General features: G+C 39.6%; 2 protein-coding genes across 2 annotated transcripts; both read left to right on the plus strand.

Annotated features, from left to right (window-relative positions):
* The first annotated feature begins 8 nt into the window (after nt 1–8).
* Nucleotides 9–7,204, plus strand: LOC133132371 (eukaryotic translation initiation factor 4E type 2-like). The gene is made up of 7 exons (XM_061247770.1): nt 9–233; nt 1,082–1,181; nt 1,573–1,707; nt 3,355–3,459; nt 3,722–3,874; nt 5,904–6,040; nt 6,316–7,204. The coding sequence occupies exons 1-7, from the start codon at nt 217–219 to the stop codon at nt 6,353–6,355; spliced, it is 687 nt and encodes a 228-aa protein (XP_061103754.1). The 5' UTR covers nt 9–216; the 3' UTR covers nt 6,356–7,204.
* Nucleotides 7,205–10,928: 3,724 nt separating this feature from the next.
* On the plus strand, nt 10,929–12,506 carry LOC133132140 (nucleolin-like). Its single transcript, XM_061247343.1, has 2 exons — nt 10,929–10,962; nt 11,534–12,506. The coding sequence occupies exons 1-2, from the start codon at nt 10,936–10,938 to the stop codon at nt 12,197–12,199; spliced, it is 693 nt and encodes a 230-aa protein (XP_061103327.1). The 5' UTR covers nt 10,929–10,935; the 3' UTR covers nt 12,200–12,506.
* The last annotated feature ends 1,593 nt before the right edge of the window (nt 12,507–14,099 follow it).

Genomic DNA, 14,099 nt, shown 5'->3' on the forward strand with positions numbered 1-14,099 from the left:
AATGTGGCTTTTTGTCCAGACATTCTTTCCGTTGTTTGGTTGAACTGCGACTGCTCGGACCGGATATTCATGGTCGACAACGTCAAAGACAGCACGGATTTTACAAATTAAAGCTTCACATTTTGTCCTCTTGTTTTTAACTGATTTACTGGAAATAACCATTTGCCCTACTACTGCTTTTTGGCGTTTCGTGGCTTGCTAGCTTAGTAGCTAGCAATGAATCAGTTTGACCAGTAAGTGAACAAGTTGGTTAAGTAGCAAACTGACGTTAATTGCTAACGGAATGGCTAGCAAGCCTAATTGCTCTTTTGTCCAGTTGGTTGCTATGTGTAGGCTTAGACTATCGTTAGCTAGAGTTCAGCAGAATATTTTATTATAAGGTTATATTGTCCCTCATAACAGGTATTTAACCCTAACCAATTTTACTTTCCATGACTGCATAGCTAACGTTTGGTGTCGTTGACTCGGCTTTTATTAGCTAGCTAACGTTACTTGGCTAGCTGAGTTCGCTAAAGAAATCGACTTATAGCGTAATTGTTAAGCTCCAGTGAACTTGTGATACAAAGGTTTTGTTGCGTAGTCAATTAGCTAGACATTTGGAAATTAATTAATAACACTATAGCTAGATGCAATTATCTAGATTTAGATTTGTTTCAGGAACGCTCATTTTCGACTGCTGGGTTAGTAAATGTTAGTTAGGTCAGTTGCACGCAGGAACGCCGCAAATGCTGAGGAGTTATATATGTTTGGGACTTTTATGCTTCATGGCAAGCATAGCTATTTTTGTCTGATGTCAAGCTGTCAAGTTACCGTAAGAGGGTAAATAATCCCTCAGAACGTGAAATGACCGTTAAAAAACATTTTGTTGAAATTCTGGCATTGCAGTTGTGGTTGGAACAGGTGGGGTGGTTGGTGAGAGGGTGTAACATTTTTGGAATGTAGAATTTCTGGATTGATCAGGCAGAATATGGTCATTCTGTTTTTAAAATTGCCCATGATTGCCCATTTTTTCTTTGTGCCCATGATTCATTGTATTGTCCCTGGGTTCATGTTTTGCTGAACTGTTAATCTGCCACTACAGCTTGAAAGATGATGACACTGGAGACAATGAAGATCTGGTGGCCAGCCAAGAAGGGAAGGGCAGTGGTGTCAACAATCACAACAACAACGTGCGACGAAAGGTTGGTGTTTTTTGTGGTTAGCTTACTAGTCTTGGCTAGGTAGCTAGGAGGGTGTGTGTTTGTATATATGTGTATTGCTGTATTTCTACATGATGACATCAGATGTATAAAATATTCAGCAATGAAAGGCAAAAATTTGGACATTAACCACATGTGAATTGTTTGATTACCAATCTAAATTTGTGGAGTACATTAAATTAATTTGGCCAAAGACTTATGGAGCTCACTTTATATCCATAGGACATTAATTTCTCTCAATTTCCATTTTAATTTGGTTTATTAGCAGGAATACCAGAGTCGTATGGCTAAAACAACATGCAGTAATGTGGAAACGATGTGGTACAACATGCAACAAGCATCACCCACACCTTGTGCTCTGTCTCTCCCTTAGGCCATTTCCCCAGGGGCTGGGGAACACCCTCTCCAGTACAACTACACCTTTTGGTACTTCCGCCGAACGCCCAGCCGTCCTGCCAACACGCAGAGTTATGAGCAGAACATCCGTCAGATAGGCACGGTGGCCTCGGTCAGTTCCACTTGGGAATGGCGGGTGGGGGAGATCTGCCAATGACTGAAGCCAGTGCTACAGTGGTGAAATGCAATTGCTTATTTTTGCTATGTACTTACGGAATTTGGATTTGATCAAAATAAGAATGTTAGACAAACGTACAGACAATCAGCTTTTATTTCAGGTTATTTACATGCATAATTGCAGGCATATTGCATATGTAAAAATTTTCCCCCTTTTTGGCTGTGCAAATAGTCTAATATTTTGGTGCATCTAATATTTTAAATGCAATAATTGCACCAAGTCTACGACCCATTAACATCACCAAACGTTTCTGTCTTCTGTCCTCTTCAGCATGTGAAATGCATACTTGACTGGATTTAAATCAGGTGCCTGATTTGGCCAGTCCAAAACCATCTTTCCCAAGTGCACGCCGATGTAGATTTCTTTCTGCACAAAATTCATCCTACTGCTGCCATCCTCCTTTACATCATCAATAAAGACACGTGTGTGTGTTCCAGAAGAAGCCATACATGCTCAATTCATGACGCTACAATACTTACATATTTCACAGATGAGGTGGTATGCTTTGGATCATTGGCTGTTCCTTCCTTTCTCTCAAATTATAACCTGGCCTGTACGGTGGCTCGGTGTGGTTTTTTTGCCCTCAACAGCACCCTGCGGCAAGACGCGTTTTGCTTGATGTTAGTACCGAAGTGAACTTCCTTCTACCCTCTAAACTGAGAATTGCTCCAGTGGACATATTTAGTTTAGGATTGCCTTTCCCCAAACCCCCTGGACTGACTTGGAAAAATATAATTAATTGCATATATTTATTTTAAGTGAGCGAAACAGTGGGAGACTGTTACCCTGCATAACATCTGCTGGGAACCAGAGCTTCCTTTTCAGTATACGAGGCTGCTCGTAAAATTATTTTTCATGTTTGATTAGCAAACATGTAGGTGCGAGATTACCCTTTTGATTCGACCTTCTGCCCCGAGGGTGCTGTTGAGGGCAAACATATAGCTAACCTGTGCACTGCTTATTACCACTAGTCATATCTCTTTTTTTAGAGACTTTCCCAACTACTGTTAGGTAATATTCCCGGTTTCTGTGCTGCCCTTCTTAATAAATTCTTCTGTTCTCTCAGTTTGCGGCTGAGCTGTTTTTTTAAATTATCTGGACCTCATGATGGTGTATGCCTTCTAACTAAATGGAGCAACAGTTAAAAACTGGCAGCATTAGCTTTGTTTTGCACAGCTGAGAATGAGGAGAGCGATTTCTGTAAAATTTTAAATGTGTGCATGTAAATGCCATGAAATAAAAGCTGATTATAGTTTTGTCATTCATTTTTGGAATCTCTAATCCAAATGCCTTGAGTATATAGCAAAAACGATATAGTGTAGGACAGAAAAACCCTGAGCATTGATTCAGATGGATGGAAGCTGAAGCATTTAGCATTTAGAAGTATCTCACTCATGGGTACAATGGCACTCATTAAGAAGCACTGCTGGCTAATGGGACTTTATCCTGCAAAGCCACTGAAAGGCAGGCAGGATGGCCACACTGATGCAGAGCCTGTCGCACTTTCGCAGCTCATCGGTCTGTATTTTGCTTGGGTAAGTTTGTCTGCTTCCTAATATACTTTTCCATTGGCTGTCTTAGGTGGAGCAGTTCTGGAAGCTTTACAGTCACCTGGTGCGGCCGGGAGACCTGATTGGCCACAGTGACTTCCACATCTTCAAGGAGGGCATCAAGCCCATGTGGGAGGTAAGGAGAGGCAAGAGGAATGATGAGGGAGTGTGAGTGTAACAGTGAGGGGGCGTGAGTGTATGAGAATATAGAATAGTGAACATGAGCCAGAGCGTTCAAATTGGCTGTGTGAGTGCACCTTTTGCATTTTCTGTGGAATATACTGTTGATGAAATGTGTCTAGTACACACTGTGGCCTTCCTTTGCCTACTGGTAGCAGCCCTTTCCCCCATTTGCATTGATGTGGTCAGTGTTTTCCGTAATGGGCCTGCGTCCTCAGGATGAAGCCAACAAGAACGGGGGAAAGTGGATCATCCGGCTGCGGAAGGGGCTGGCCTCGCGCTTCTGGGAGAACATCATTCTGGCCATGCTGGGGGAGCAGTTCATGGTGGGAGAGGAGATCTGCGGTGTCGTGGTGTCTATTCGCTTCCAGGTCAGACATTCGGGGGGCATTGGAGCGATCGGTGTGCTTCTTGGGCAAACTATGAAGGCAGGGCCATGGGGAGTACAGGGGAGGGGCGGGGCGGCGGCATGTCACCTCCAAGTTTATAATGTCTCGCTAGGAGTGTGCGTTGTTTTGCCTCTGTGTGGAAAAGCCAACTTTAGTGTTCACTTTTCACTTTCTGTTGGTACATTCATTGTTCCTTACCTCCTGCAGTGGATTCAGTTAATTCAAAATTAACCACCGCAGATCATTGCTGTAGTATGTGGAGAACTTAACTGGCAATTTTGTCCTTTTTCTCCACTTGCCTGTAAATATGCCCTGATATCTCCCTGATATCGTTGCAGTACATTTCCACCCGCTTCACGGTTCTTTTAAATGGCTAGTTAAAATGACAGGCAACATTTGGGTTAGGTTGCTTGAAAGTATAGTGTGACCAACAGATCTAGTGAGAGCCATTTGTTTACATTACATTACAGCATTGGCATTTGGCAGACGCTCTTATCCAGTGCGATGTACAGTTGATTAGACTAAGCAGGAGACAATCCTCCCCTGGAGCAATGCAGGGTTAAGGGCCTTGCTCAAGGGCCCAACGGCTGTGCGGATCTTATTGTGGCTACACCGGGATTAGAACCACCGACCTTACGTGTCCCAGTCCTTTACCCTAACCACTACGCTACAGGCCGCCCCTGCAGGTTTAGAACCTGGCTTTTGAAGCATACCAACCTGGGTTAAAAATGTAATGCATAGACAAGTACAAACCTTAGTTATGTACAGTTCTGTGCAAAAGTCTTAGGCACCTGTATAACATTCTGTACAGATAAGATTCTTTCAAAAATAATTAAATGAAAGGCCCTAAATAAAAGTACTATACATTTTACATTGCATTTTAGTCATTGGGCAGAATAGTTAAAAACTGAATCAAAAATTTTTTGTGACCACCCTTCGGCCTGAAAACTGCATCACTTCTCTGAGATATAGAACTGCAGGACAGCGTTGGCTAACACAATCCGCAGGGAGGTTGTTCCAAGCATGTTGGAGAACTTGCCACAGTTCTTCTGCAGACTTTGGTTGGCTCCTTGCTTCTGATCTCAGACAGCCTTGGTCAAGTTTTTATGTAAAAAGTAGTCAATTGCTTACAGTAATATGTTTTTAAAATTAAATACAAAAATGTCTCTGTAAAATTAAATCTTTTGGACAATGAATATTTGGAAATCTCGAATGTGTTCTTTTATACAAACACACACAAAAATAAACATATATATAATAAAGTCTAGGGTGCCTAAGACTTCTGCACAGTATTGTAGATGAGTTGGTACTTTAATATAGGTTAGACCTGTTCTGAGCATTGTGCTTGTCTTCAGTTTCATGGTTTCCAACCTAATGGTGACAATTTAACAGCCTGAAACGTGGACAGAATGATCTGGTCTTTGGGTTAAGTAAACAAATGTGAAGTAAACAGGAACTTTGACTAAAGTTCTGCCCTGAATTGTACTGAATGTATTGCAACTGACGTGCAATTGCACTTTTCATACATTAGTACTACAATTAATATGATTAATTTCCATGATTTTACTTGACCCGAATGGATGAATGGAGCATTATTCTATCACAGTAGTTCATTTCAATGAAACACTTGTGCACTCCCAGCACAGCTCTTTGTGTTGTGTTAATGTAATATCAATTGCTGTAAACGGAAGCAATTTCCTTCTCTCTTGGGTTTTCACATATTTTGAATGTGTTATGTCACTCTTTGTGTAGTAGGTTGGGTAGGTGGTGTGATTCTGGTAGACTGTGAGGGTCACAGAGTGTGCTTCCAGGGTCAAACCTTGAGTGTGGTGCATCTAGGTCTATGTTCAACGGCTAGTTCAAGTAGTACAATGTGTCAAGGGATAACCAAAGCCCCATAGCATAATGGTGTGCATTCATAGCATTTATGTGTGTGCAATGTTGTGGGATTAAGTGGAAATTGGTCATTGACTGAGCATTTGTGTGTGAATTTTATGGTGTAACCCTGTAGGAGGATATCCTATCAATCTGGAACAAGACGGCCAATGACCAAGTGACCACTTCCCGTATCAGAGACACACTGCGCCGTGTCCTCAATTTGCCCCCCAACACCATAATGGAGTACAAAACCCACAATGATAGCCTCAAGTAAGTTTACACATGCCCTCACGCACACCATCTCTTACTTTGGTTCATAACTCTCATAACATCAACTTGTCTTCCAACAACTTGTCCCCCCTTGGTGGTTTTTGTCAGTGATATGTCTTTGACTTGGAGTTCAACGTGTTGCTGTCAGGGCAGATGCTCAAAATGCAAGACCTTTGAAAGGTTATAGTTCACATGCAGGCACTTTCTTTCATTTGTTTGTGGAGTTTCCCCCTCTCTTTACTGACTAATTTATTTTCTTTGTTTTTCAATTCCAGGGACAATTCCAGTTTTCGCAACACGAAGATCGCATTGTGACAGACCTGAAGGAGACAGACGGGGGGCTGATGACAAGCATACAGCCCGATATCGCTCTTGCTACTAATGGACCTTGTCTTAGACCGCTGTGGAAGATGTATGGGGTGTGAGTAAGCGTGAGCCAGGGTGCGAGAGGGTGAAAGAGAGTGACTGAGCAAGCAGAGTCAGTGTATGAGTTCTGCTCTCAGGGGACCTAAAACTTTTCCTCTTACAGGCTGTGTGTCTGTGAATAGGCAGGGAATCTTATTGCTTGAATTTTGTTTTCATTTGTATTTCTGTGACATTTCTTAGCACGTGTATATATGTATGCGTGTCGTCCCTAGTGGTTCCTTTGAGAGTTGGTACATGTTTTATGTTTGTGTTTTTTAAACTGGTCTTCAGTGTAAACCGGTGGTCATTCACGTATTCTCAGAGGTTTAGTACAGAAAAATGAAGGGTTTTTTTAAAGGAGCATAAATTGCTTCGATGTTGACTGTCTAAACTGGAGTGACATAGGAGTGAGCTGGGAAATTTCTCACGCTGATACCTTAGGCTTGTTTTGACAGGAGTTTTCACGTTAAAGTGCTCAATAATGTTTTTATAGAAGGTTGAAAGAAACTGTGCACATATCAATTTATTACTGGTTCATGCAAACAAAATGGCATAATTTTTACTGAAATTATGTTTTGTCACAAACACACTACATTGTTTCTGGTGTTACCTGTACTGACCTCAAGTTGACTGGGATCTGCCATTCCTTTCAAGTGAAAAAAGTATGAACGGGAAACATACTCTTTTGGCTTACCATGATGACATAATCAATAAGGGGTCGCTCAAATAATTGAACAGAATAAAGGAATGGTAAACAAATTGTCATGTGTCTTGATTTCAGGTGCGTCTTAACCTAGTATCCACACAAGCACTTTTGTCAACTGATTTAGGCTACTTAACTCTGTCATGGTATGGTGCAGATTGTCATGAAGCCATGTTATGTTTTTGAGCCGTTTACCCTTTTGAATTCTGTATTGGGTGCTCGTGGCACTGCTGGGCTTTCAGCTAGAAGGATGGATAGAATTATTGCTTGGCCCATAGATTATTTTTCTTGCCAGTAATCTACATTACAACAATAAGACTGAAGACAAAATCGCCCTGCTGGTATTTACTGTTAATGAAGAGTGATGGGGCAGTGATCAGCCTCACACTTCCTCATTGACACTTAATCGGTGTGGCTGGTACAGTTGTGTTAAAAAGAAAATAGTACAACATCAGTAACCCAATGAACCACTGTTATTAGTAGTAGTGATATTTCTGCATGGCAAATACTTGTAGATGTTGTAGTGTAATAGAAAAACAACAGACCGAACTCTCATGACGTGCACACTGCTTGTTCTGAGTAACTGATTCATTGAAAGGGGCGTGTTCACAATAATAGCAGTGTGGAGTTTAATTAGAGAATGAATTAATTCTGTGAAAAAACAGGTATCATTAATTGTCCTTTATTAAGGAAGCAGGGAAGCAAATGTTTCACACGTTGTTATACAAAGTAGAATGGGCCGTTCCAAACATTGTTCGGAGGAACAACATAATTTGATTAAAAAGTTGATTGAAGAAGGGAAAACGTATAAAGCGCAGCAAATTATAGGATGTTCGGCTAAAATTTTCAAATGTTTTAAAATGGCAAAAAAAAAAAACCCGAAACACACGGAAGAAGACGAGCAACTACTGTTAAAACGGATCGTAGAATAGTCAGAACAGCAAAGATTCAGCCATTCATCAGCTCCAGAAAGATCAAAGATTATCTACAATTACCTGTAAGTGCTGTTAAAGTCTGAAGATGTTTGATCGAAGCTAAGATATCTGCAAGAAGCCCCTGTAAAGCACCGTTGAAAAAAGGCATGTGCGGAATCGGTTAAAATTTAGGAACATATTGATTGGCCCAAAGAGAAATGGTGTAACATTCTGTGGACTGATGAGAGTAAAATTGTTATTTTTGGGTCTCGTGGTCATTGACACTATGTCAGGGTCCTGAATTCAAGCCACTGTACACTGTGAAGGATAGTGGAGCAAAAATCATGGTATGCGGATGTTTTTCATACTATGGTGTTGGGCCTATTTATCGTATACCAGGGATCATGGATCAGTTTGAATACATCAAAATATTGAAGAGATTATGTTGCTATATGCTGAAGAGGATATGCCCCTGAAATGGGTGTTTCAACAAGACAACAATCCCAAACACATGAGTAAGCGAGCAACATCTTGGTTCCAGACAAAAAGGATTGAGGTAATGGAGTGGCCAGCTCAATTCCCTAACCTCAACCCCATTGAAAACTTGTGGGGTGACATTAAAAATGCAGTTTCTGAAGGAAAACCCCAAATTCACTGTGGATTGTAGTTTGTTCATCCTCGTCTGAAATACCTGTTGCTAGGTGCCAGAAGTTGGTTGACTCGATGCAATGCAGATGCACAGCAGTTATCAAAAAGGGAAGTTAAATCTTGAAAAATGTCTTCAGTTTATACAGTAAGTGTTTGAGTTTGAAGAGAAAAATGTTGACACTGACATTTTTTTAACAGATTAATATTCCTTTTCTTTGATTCCTGTAAAAGAATACTGCGGAATTGATAAAATTTGTTAATGCTTTGATTTGGGATTGAATGTGCAATGTTTCCACTACATTTGAAATATGGAACTAAAATCTATTTAAAAGTATTTGCACTTTATTCACTTTTTTATCGTACTGCTATTTATTTGAACACAACTGTACATGCTCTGCAAGTTGCACTTCCGGGCGATATGTAGTTATTGCCTGTCATTATATAGCCGGCTAGCTTTCTACGGCATGACAGCTGTATCATAAAGAAAGAAAGCGAAACAAAAAAAGAATCTTCGAAACTTTCAATTTCAAACGCGATAAGACACAACCTGGGTCTCAGATTTAAAATAATAATACTGGATGTTCCTGGAATTTGTTGGCATAACCATTGTTCGTTGGGCATAGGAAGAAAACGTACTCGAGTTCTTTACGCGCAACAGATTCGGGAAGAATTCGCGACGAGCCTAATTACGAAAAAATCAGGTAGGTTAATGGACTCCCTACATCTAATAACTTACTCCTATTTAGCAAAGGCATACAGATAATCTCTGTATAAATGAAAGTTAATGTTGTGTATCGCTTTTCACAGAAGTCACAACAACGCTATACAGAGTAACAGAAGGGAGGAATCTGGCTATAGTGGGGATTCCCATCATTCGCTGGCCTATAGGTTAACAAAACAACGTCTCTGCATCCACTAAAAAAGCAAAGCACCAAGGGTGAGCCGTAGGCTAGTGTATTGGGCCATGGATTTAGTCATGGACTGAACCTAATCCACTTTGGTGTAAGAGTACAACTATAATAATTATGTAGCAATTTCCTCAGTTATTAAGAAAAGGAAAAAATGTAAATATTAATATTAATAACTGTATTTTAGTATTAAAAAAACACATTTGAGATTTCCAAATATTCATTTTCCAGAAGATTTCATTTTTGTTTTTTAATAAAAAAGTACCATATTACTGTAAGCAATTGACTACTTTTTACATAAAAACTTAAAATAAAAGCTGTGAATCAGTTCAAACGCCAAAGGGTGGTCACAAAAAATATTGATTTGATTCAGTTTTTAACTATTCTGTCAAATTACTAAAAATGTAATGGAAAATGTATAGCACATTTATTTACGACCTTTCATTGAATTATTATTGAAATAATCTTATCTGTACAGAATGTTATACAAGTGCCTAAGACTGCGCAGTACTGTACATATTTATTTTTCTTATATTTTGGACTGAGGTGGACATGCTTCTCAGGACTGTTAGGGAAGCTGTCTGAGGGTTCCTTTTAAATTTCAAAAACTATAATAGGCTACTGCATAGCATGCCATTTTTGTTACATTTAAACTGTTATCTTTGGACATCATCATTTGATTAGTAATTGAACATCGGGACATGGTTTAAATTTGGTGAGAATTTGATAAACATTGTTGGAGAACTACGAAAAAGTCTTTCATAAAATGCATTTCTATGTTCACATTTGTTCAGGATGAGGAGGTACATGTGGAAAAAAATTTGTAAAACATGTAATAATAACAATAAAAATGTTATGGACATAATATTTTTTTCAATGCTGCAATTTTGCAGGTGCTGCTACAGTTGCATGGGTGTCAAACATGCTGCCTTAGCAGCCATACTGGACATGCCTGCCAAAATACATGCCTTTTTGAGCATATGAACGGGCTGTATAACTAATAATAGGGGTCCAATGCACCCATGCTGCTTGCCCCCCAAACAATAATAATAATAATAATTAATAATAATAATAATAATAATAATAATAATAATAATAATATACACCCACATGGACAGTCAAGCTGTGAAATTCTGGATTTATAAACACCCTCATTATTTAAGTGACACATAGTGCTTAAACAGCAGGCGATAGAAAGTGGCAAAATCTGGCAGTGTATTCACAGAATTACTCATATTTTCATTTTGTATGTACACGTAATTGGAATGTAATTATACTTACATATACTATCTTTGTATTCTCACCAGGTTCACAAACATGAGTGCATCTCCGATGATGACACAGGTAAGTTAAGTTCTTCAAGTAAAAATCGTAGGTAGGTTAAATAGGTTTTAAAATAGAAAAAAAATATTTTCTCCCATGCAGAAATAATATGGTAGCAGAACCAGCCCTGTGGTTTTGGTGGACCAAAACAACACTTTTGTTGTGGCCCCAAAGTGGTGCAACATTAAACATTTTTTACAAAATTGTGCGGCCCAGGTTATCACTCTAAGCTACTGCACAGAGCAGTGATCTTCACTCCAAATCCTGGCGGGCCGCAAGACCTGCTTTTTTATTTTCTATTTCACCTTCCACTTAACTGAGCAATTAAAGCACTTGATTACACAATTAAATCACCTCAACTGGTTTCTTGGGTCCGAATTGATTGCTGATATCAAGGAAAAAACTAAATCCAGCAGACGCTGTGGCCTGAACCAGGAATGAAGATAACTGCATCGAGTGTTTAAGTAGCAGGCTTTGTATGAAAGGTTGATTTGAAAAGCTGACGCATAAATATTCTTGTATGCTTATGTTTTTTTTTGTGTTTTGCTTTTTGGGGACTGGCCTCTATGCGTCTGTCCACGTCACGACCTAGTGTCCTCGCTGCCAGCAGGAGCAGGCGAACTTGGTGGGGCATCAGCGTGCCCTGTGCACTCTCTGCTCCAAGGCCCTGCGACGTGTGTACCAGTTCTGTTGGTCGTGCCGACGGGAATGGCAGGGGGAGAGCAACTACTGCAGCCTTCCTTGGTGTGGGATACGGGCTGCTCTTCTCTCCGATGCTGTGAACACCGACCCGGAGAGCTCCGTAGTGGGATGTCCCATTTTCCGCGCATGTCCCTCATGCAAAGCCCTTCTGACGCATTCAGGGGAGGGGTGCCCAAGCATCGTGTGTCAGCAGTGCCATACGGGTTTCTGCTTTCGCTGTCTTAGGGAGGAATGTGATGGTGAATTTGGATTTGATGATGAAATTGATGATACTGAAATGGATGATGATGAAGACGAAGATGAAGATGAAGACAAAGATGAAGAGAAAGACAAAGATGAAGAGAAAGACAAAGCGAAAGAGAAAGATGAAGAGAAAGATGAAGAGAACGACAAAGATGAAGACAAAGATGAAGAGGAAGATGAAGACGAAGATGAAGACGAAGATGAGGACGAAGATGAAGACGAAGATGAAGATCGATACTATGATTTTTATGGTGATTATCCTATACCATGCACTATTGTAGATAATAGCAACACTCTGAAAGAATTGAATTGAACGGTTTAATTTGAACGTATTTTACTGGATTGATTCATGAATTCAATAATTTAACTTTATGTAACTGGTTTAATGAATTTTTAATTCAATACATTTGTTCTTGGTCTTTGTTAATTATTGCTGTAAGCTCTGCTCTGTGAGTGAAATATGTGTAAAATCATTAATTTCATGCTGATCTTTTCACCTCGTGTAACAAATACAAAACTCACTTTTACGTACAGGTATATTTTATACACTTTGAAATATGGTTAATTACTATTTGCTGTGTTTTGATTTCATTTAAACCAATTCTAAACATGTACGTCTTTCCCCATTGAATAAATAATGATCAAACTTGTATTTTATTATGTATGAAATGTGTATTGATAATAAAATATATTATTTAGAAACCCTGACCAGCTGACAGTTTGTCCTTTGTCCTGCAGATGGCAGAAAAACCCACAGATCATTTAAATCAGGTCTTGAATCTGTGAGGTTGAGAGTACTACAAATCAGTTGAAGAATGCCCTCTGACACCACACTGATAATTATCCTCTTTAAAGTGACAGTAATGGTGTGACATCAGCAAGCATGCAAATGACAGATATCGGCATCCAAGACCGTTAATGGTCAGGTTTATTGACCCACTGCCTATATGAGTTTCTGTAACTGCATAGCAATGAGACCTAAGTGTAGACAAGGGTTTTTTTTACAACAGCTAACTTCTCAACTTAGTTTCAATTCTCACACATAACATGCCTTTGTCTCTCTCTTCCACCTGTTCTTCCTCCTCCTGTCTCAAACATTTCCTGTTTCCTTTTTCCTTCCCTGATTGTACCCTCTGCTTCTACTCTAGATCAAAGATTATCTACAATTACCTGTAAGCGCTGTTACAGTCTGAAGATGTTTGATCGAAGCTAAGATATCTGCAAGAAGCCCCTGTAAAGCACCATTGTTGAAAAAACAGCATGTGCAGAATCGGTTAAAATTTACCAAGGAACATATCGATTGGCCCAAAGAGAAATGGTGTAACATTCTGTGGACTGATGAGAGTAAAATTGTTCTTTTTGGGTCTCGTGGTCATTGACACTATGTCAGATGACCCCCGGGTACTGAATTCAAGCCACTGTACACTGTGAAGCATAGTGGAGCAAAAATCATGGTATGCGGATGTTTTTCATACTATGGTGTTGGGCCTATTTATCGTATACCAGGGATCATGGATCAGTTTGAATACATCAAAATATTGAAGAGATTATGTTGCCATATGCTGAAGAGGATATGCCCCTGAAATGGGTGTTTCAACAAGACAACAACCCCAAACACATGAGTAAGCGAGCAACATCTTGGTTCCAGACAAAAAGGATTGAGGTAATGGAGTGGCCAGCTCAATTCCCTGACCTCAACCCCATTGAAAACTTGTGGGGTGACATTAAAAATGCAGTTTCTGAAAGAAAACCCCAAATTCACTGTGGAGTGTAGTTTGTTCATCCTCGGCTGAAATACCTGTTTCTAGGTGCCAGAAGTTGGTTGACTCGATGCAATGCAGATGCACAGCAGTTATCAAAAAGGAAAGTTAAATCTTGAAAAATGTCTTCAGTTTATACATTAAGTGTTTGAGTTTGAAGAGAAAAATGTTGACACTGACATTTTTTTAACAGATTAATATTCCTTTTCTTTGATTCTGTCACGTTTCAGGTCTGTCTCACCATGTTTTATGTTGATTTATGTTTATTCATGTTGTCTTAGTCACGTAGTGTTTTATCATGTATTATGTTGTCTAGGTTCGTCATGTTGTTTAGTTATGTTTCGTTACGATTTATTTTCTTGTCATGTCTAGTTATGTTATCGTACGATTTTATTACCTGGTTATGTTGAGTGATTATCGTCTTAGTTTCGCTTTGTGTTATGTTTCGATGCA

This window comes from Conger conger, chromosome 7 (assembly GCF_963514075.1).
Source record: "Conger conger chromosome 7, fConCon1.1, whole genome shotgun sequence".
NCBI classification, from domain to species: Eukaryota; Metazoa; Chordata; class Actinopteri; order Anguilliformes; family Congridae; genus Conger; species Conger conger.

What these genes read in the sequence shown, in the direction of transcription:
- LOC133132371 (XM_061247770.1), top strand. An exon ending in TGGTGTCTATTCGCTTCCAG is followed by an intron (nt 3,875 to 5,903) that starts GTCAGACATTCG and finishes GTAACCCTGTAG; the next exon opens with GAGGATATCCTATCAATCTG. An exon ending in ACCCACAATGATAGCCTCAA is followed by an intron (nt 6,041 to 6,315) that starts GTAAGTTTACAC and finishes TTTCAATTCCAG; the next exon opens with GGACAATTCCAGTTTTCGCA.
- LOC133132140 (XM_061247343.1), top strand. Translation starts at nt 10,936, where the DNA reads ATGAGTGCATCTCCGATGATGACACAG. An exon ending in CATCTCCGATGATGACACAG is followed by an intron (nt 10,963 to 11,533) that starts GTAAGTTAAGTT and finishes GTCACGACCTAG; the next exon opens with TGTCCTCGCTGCCAGCAGGA.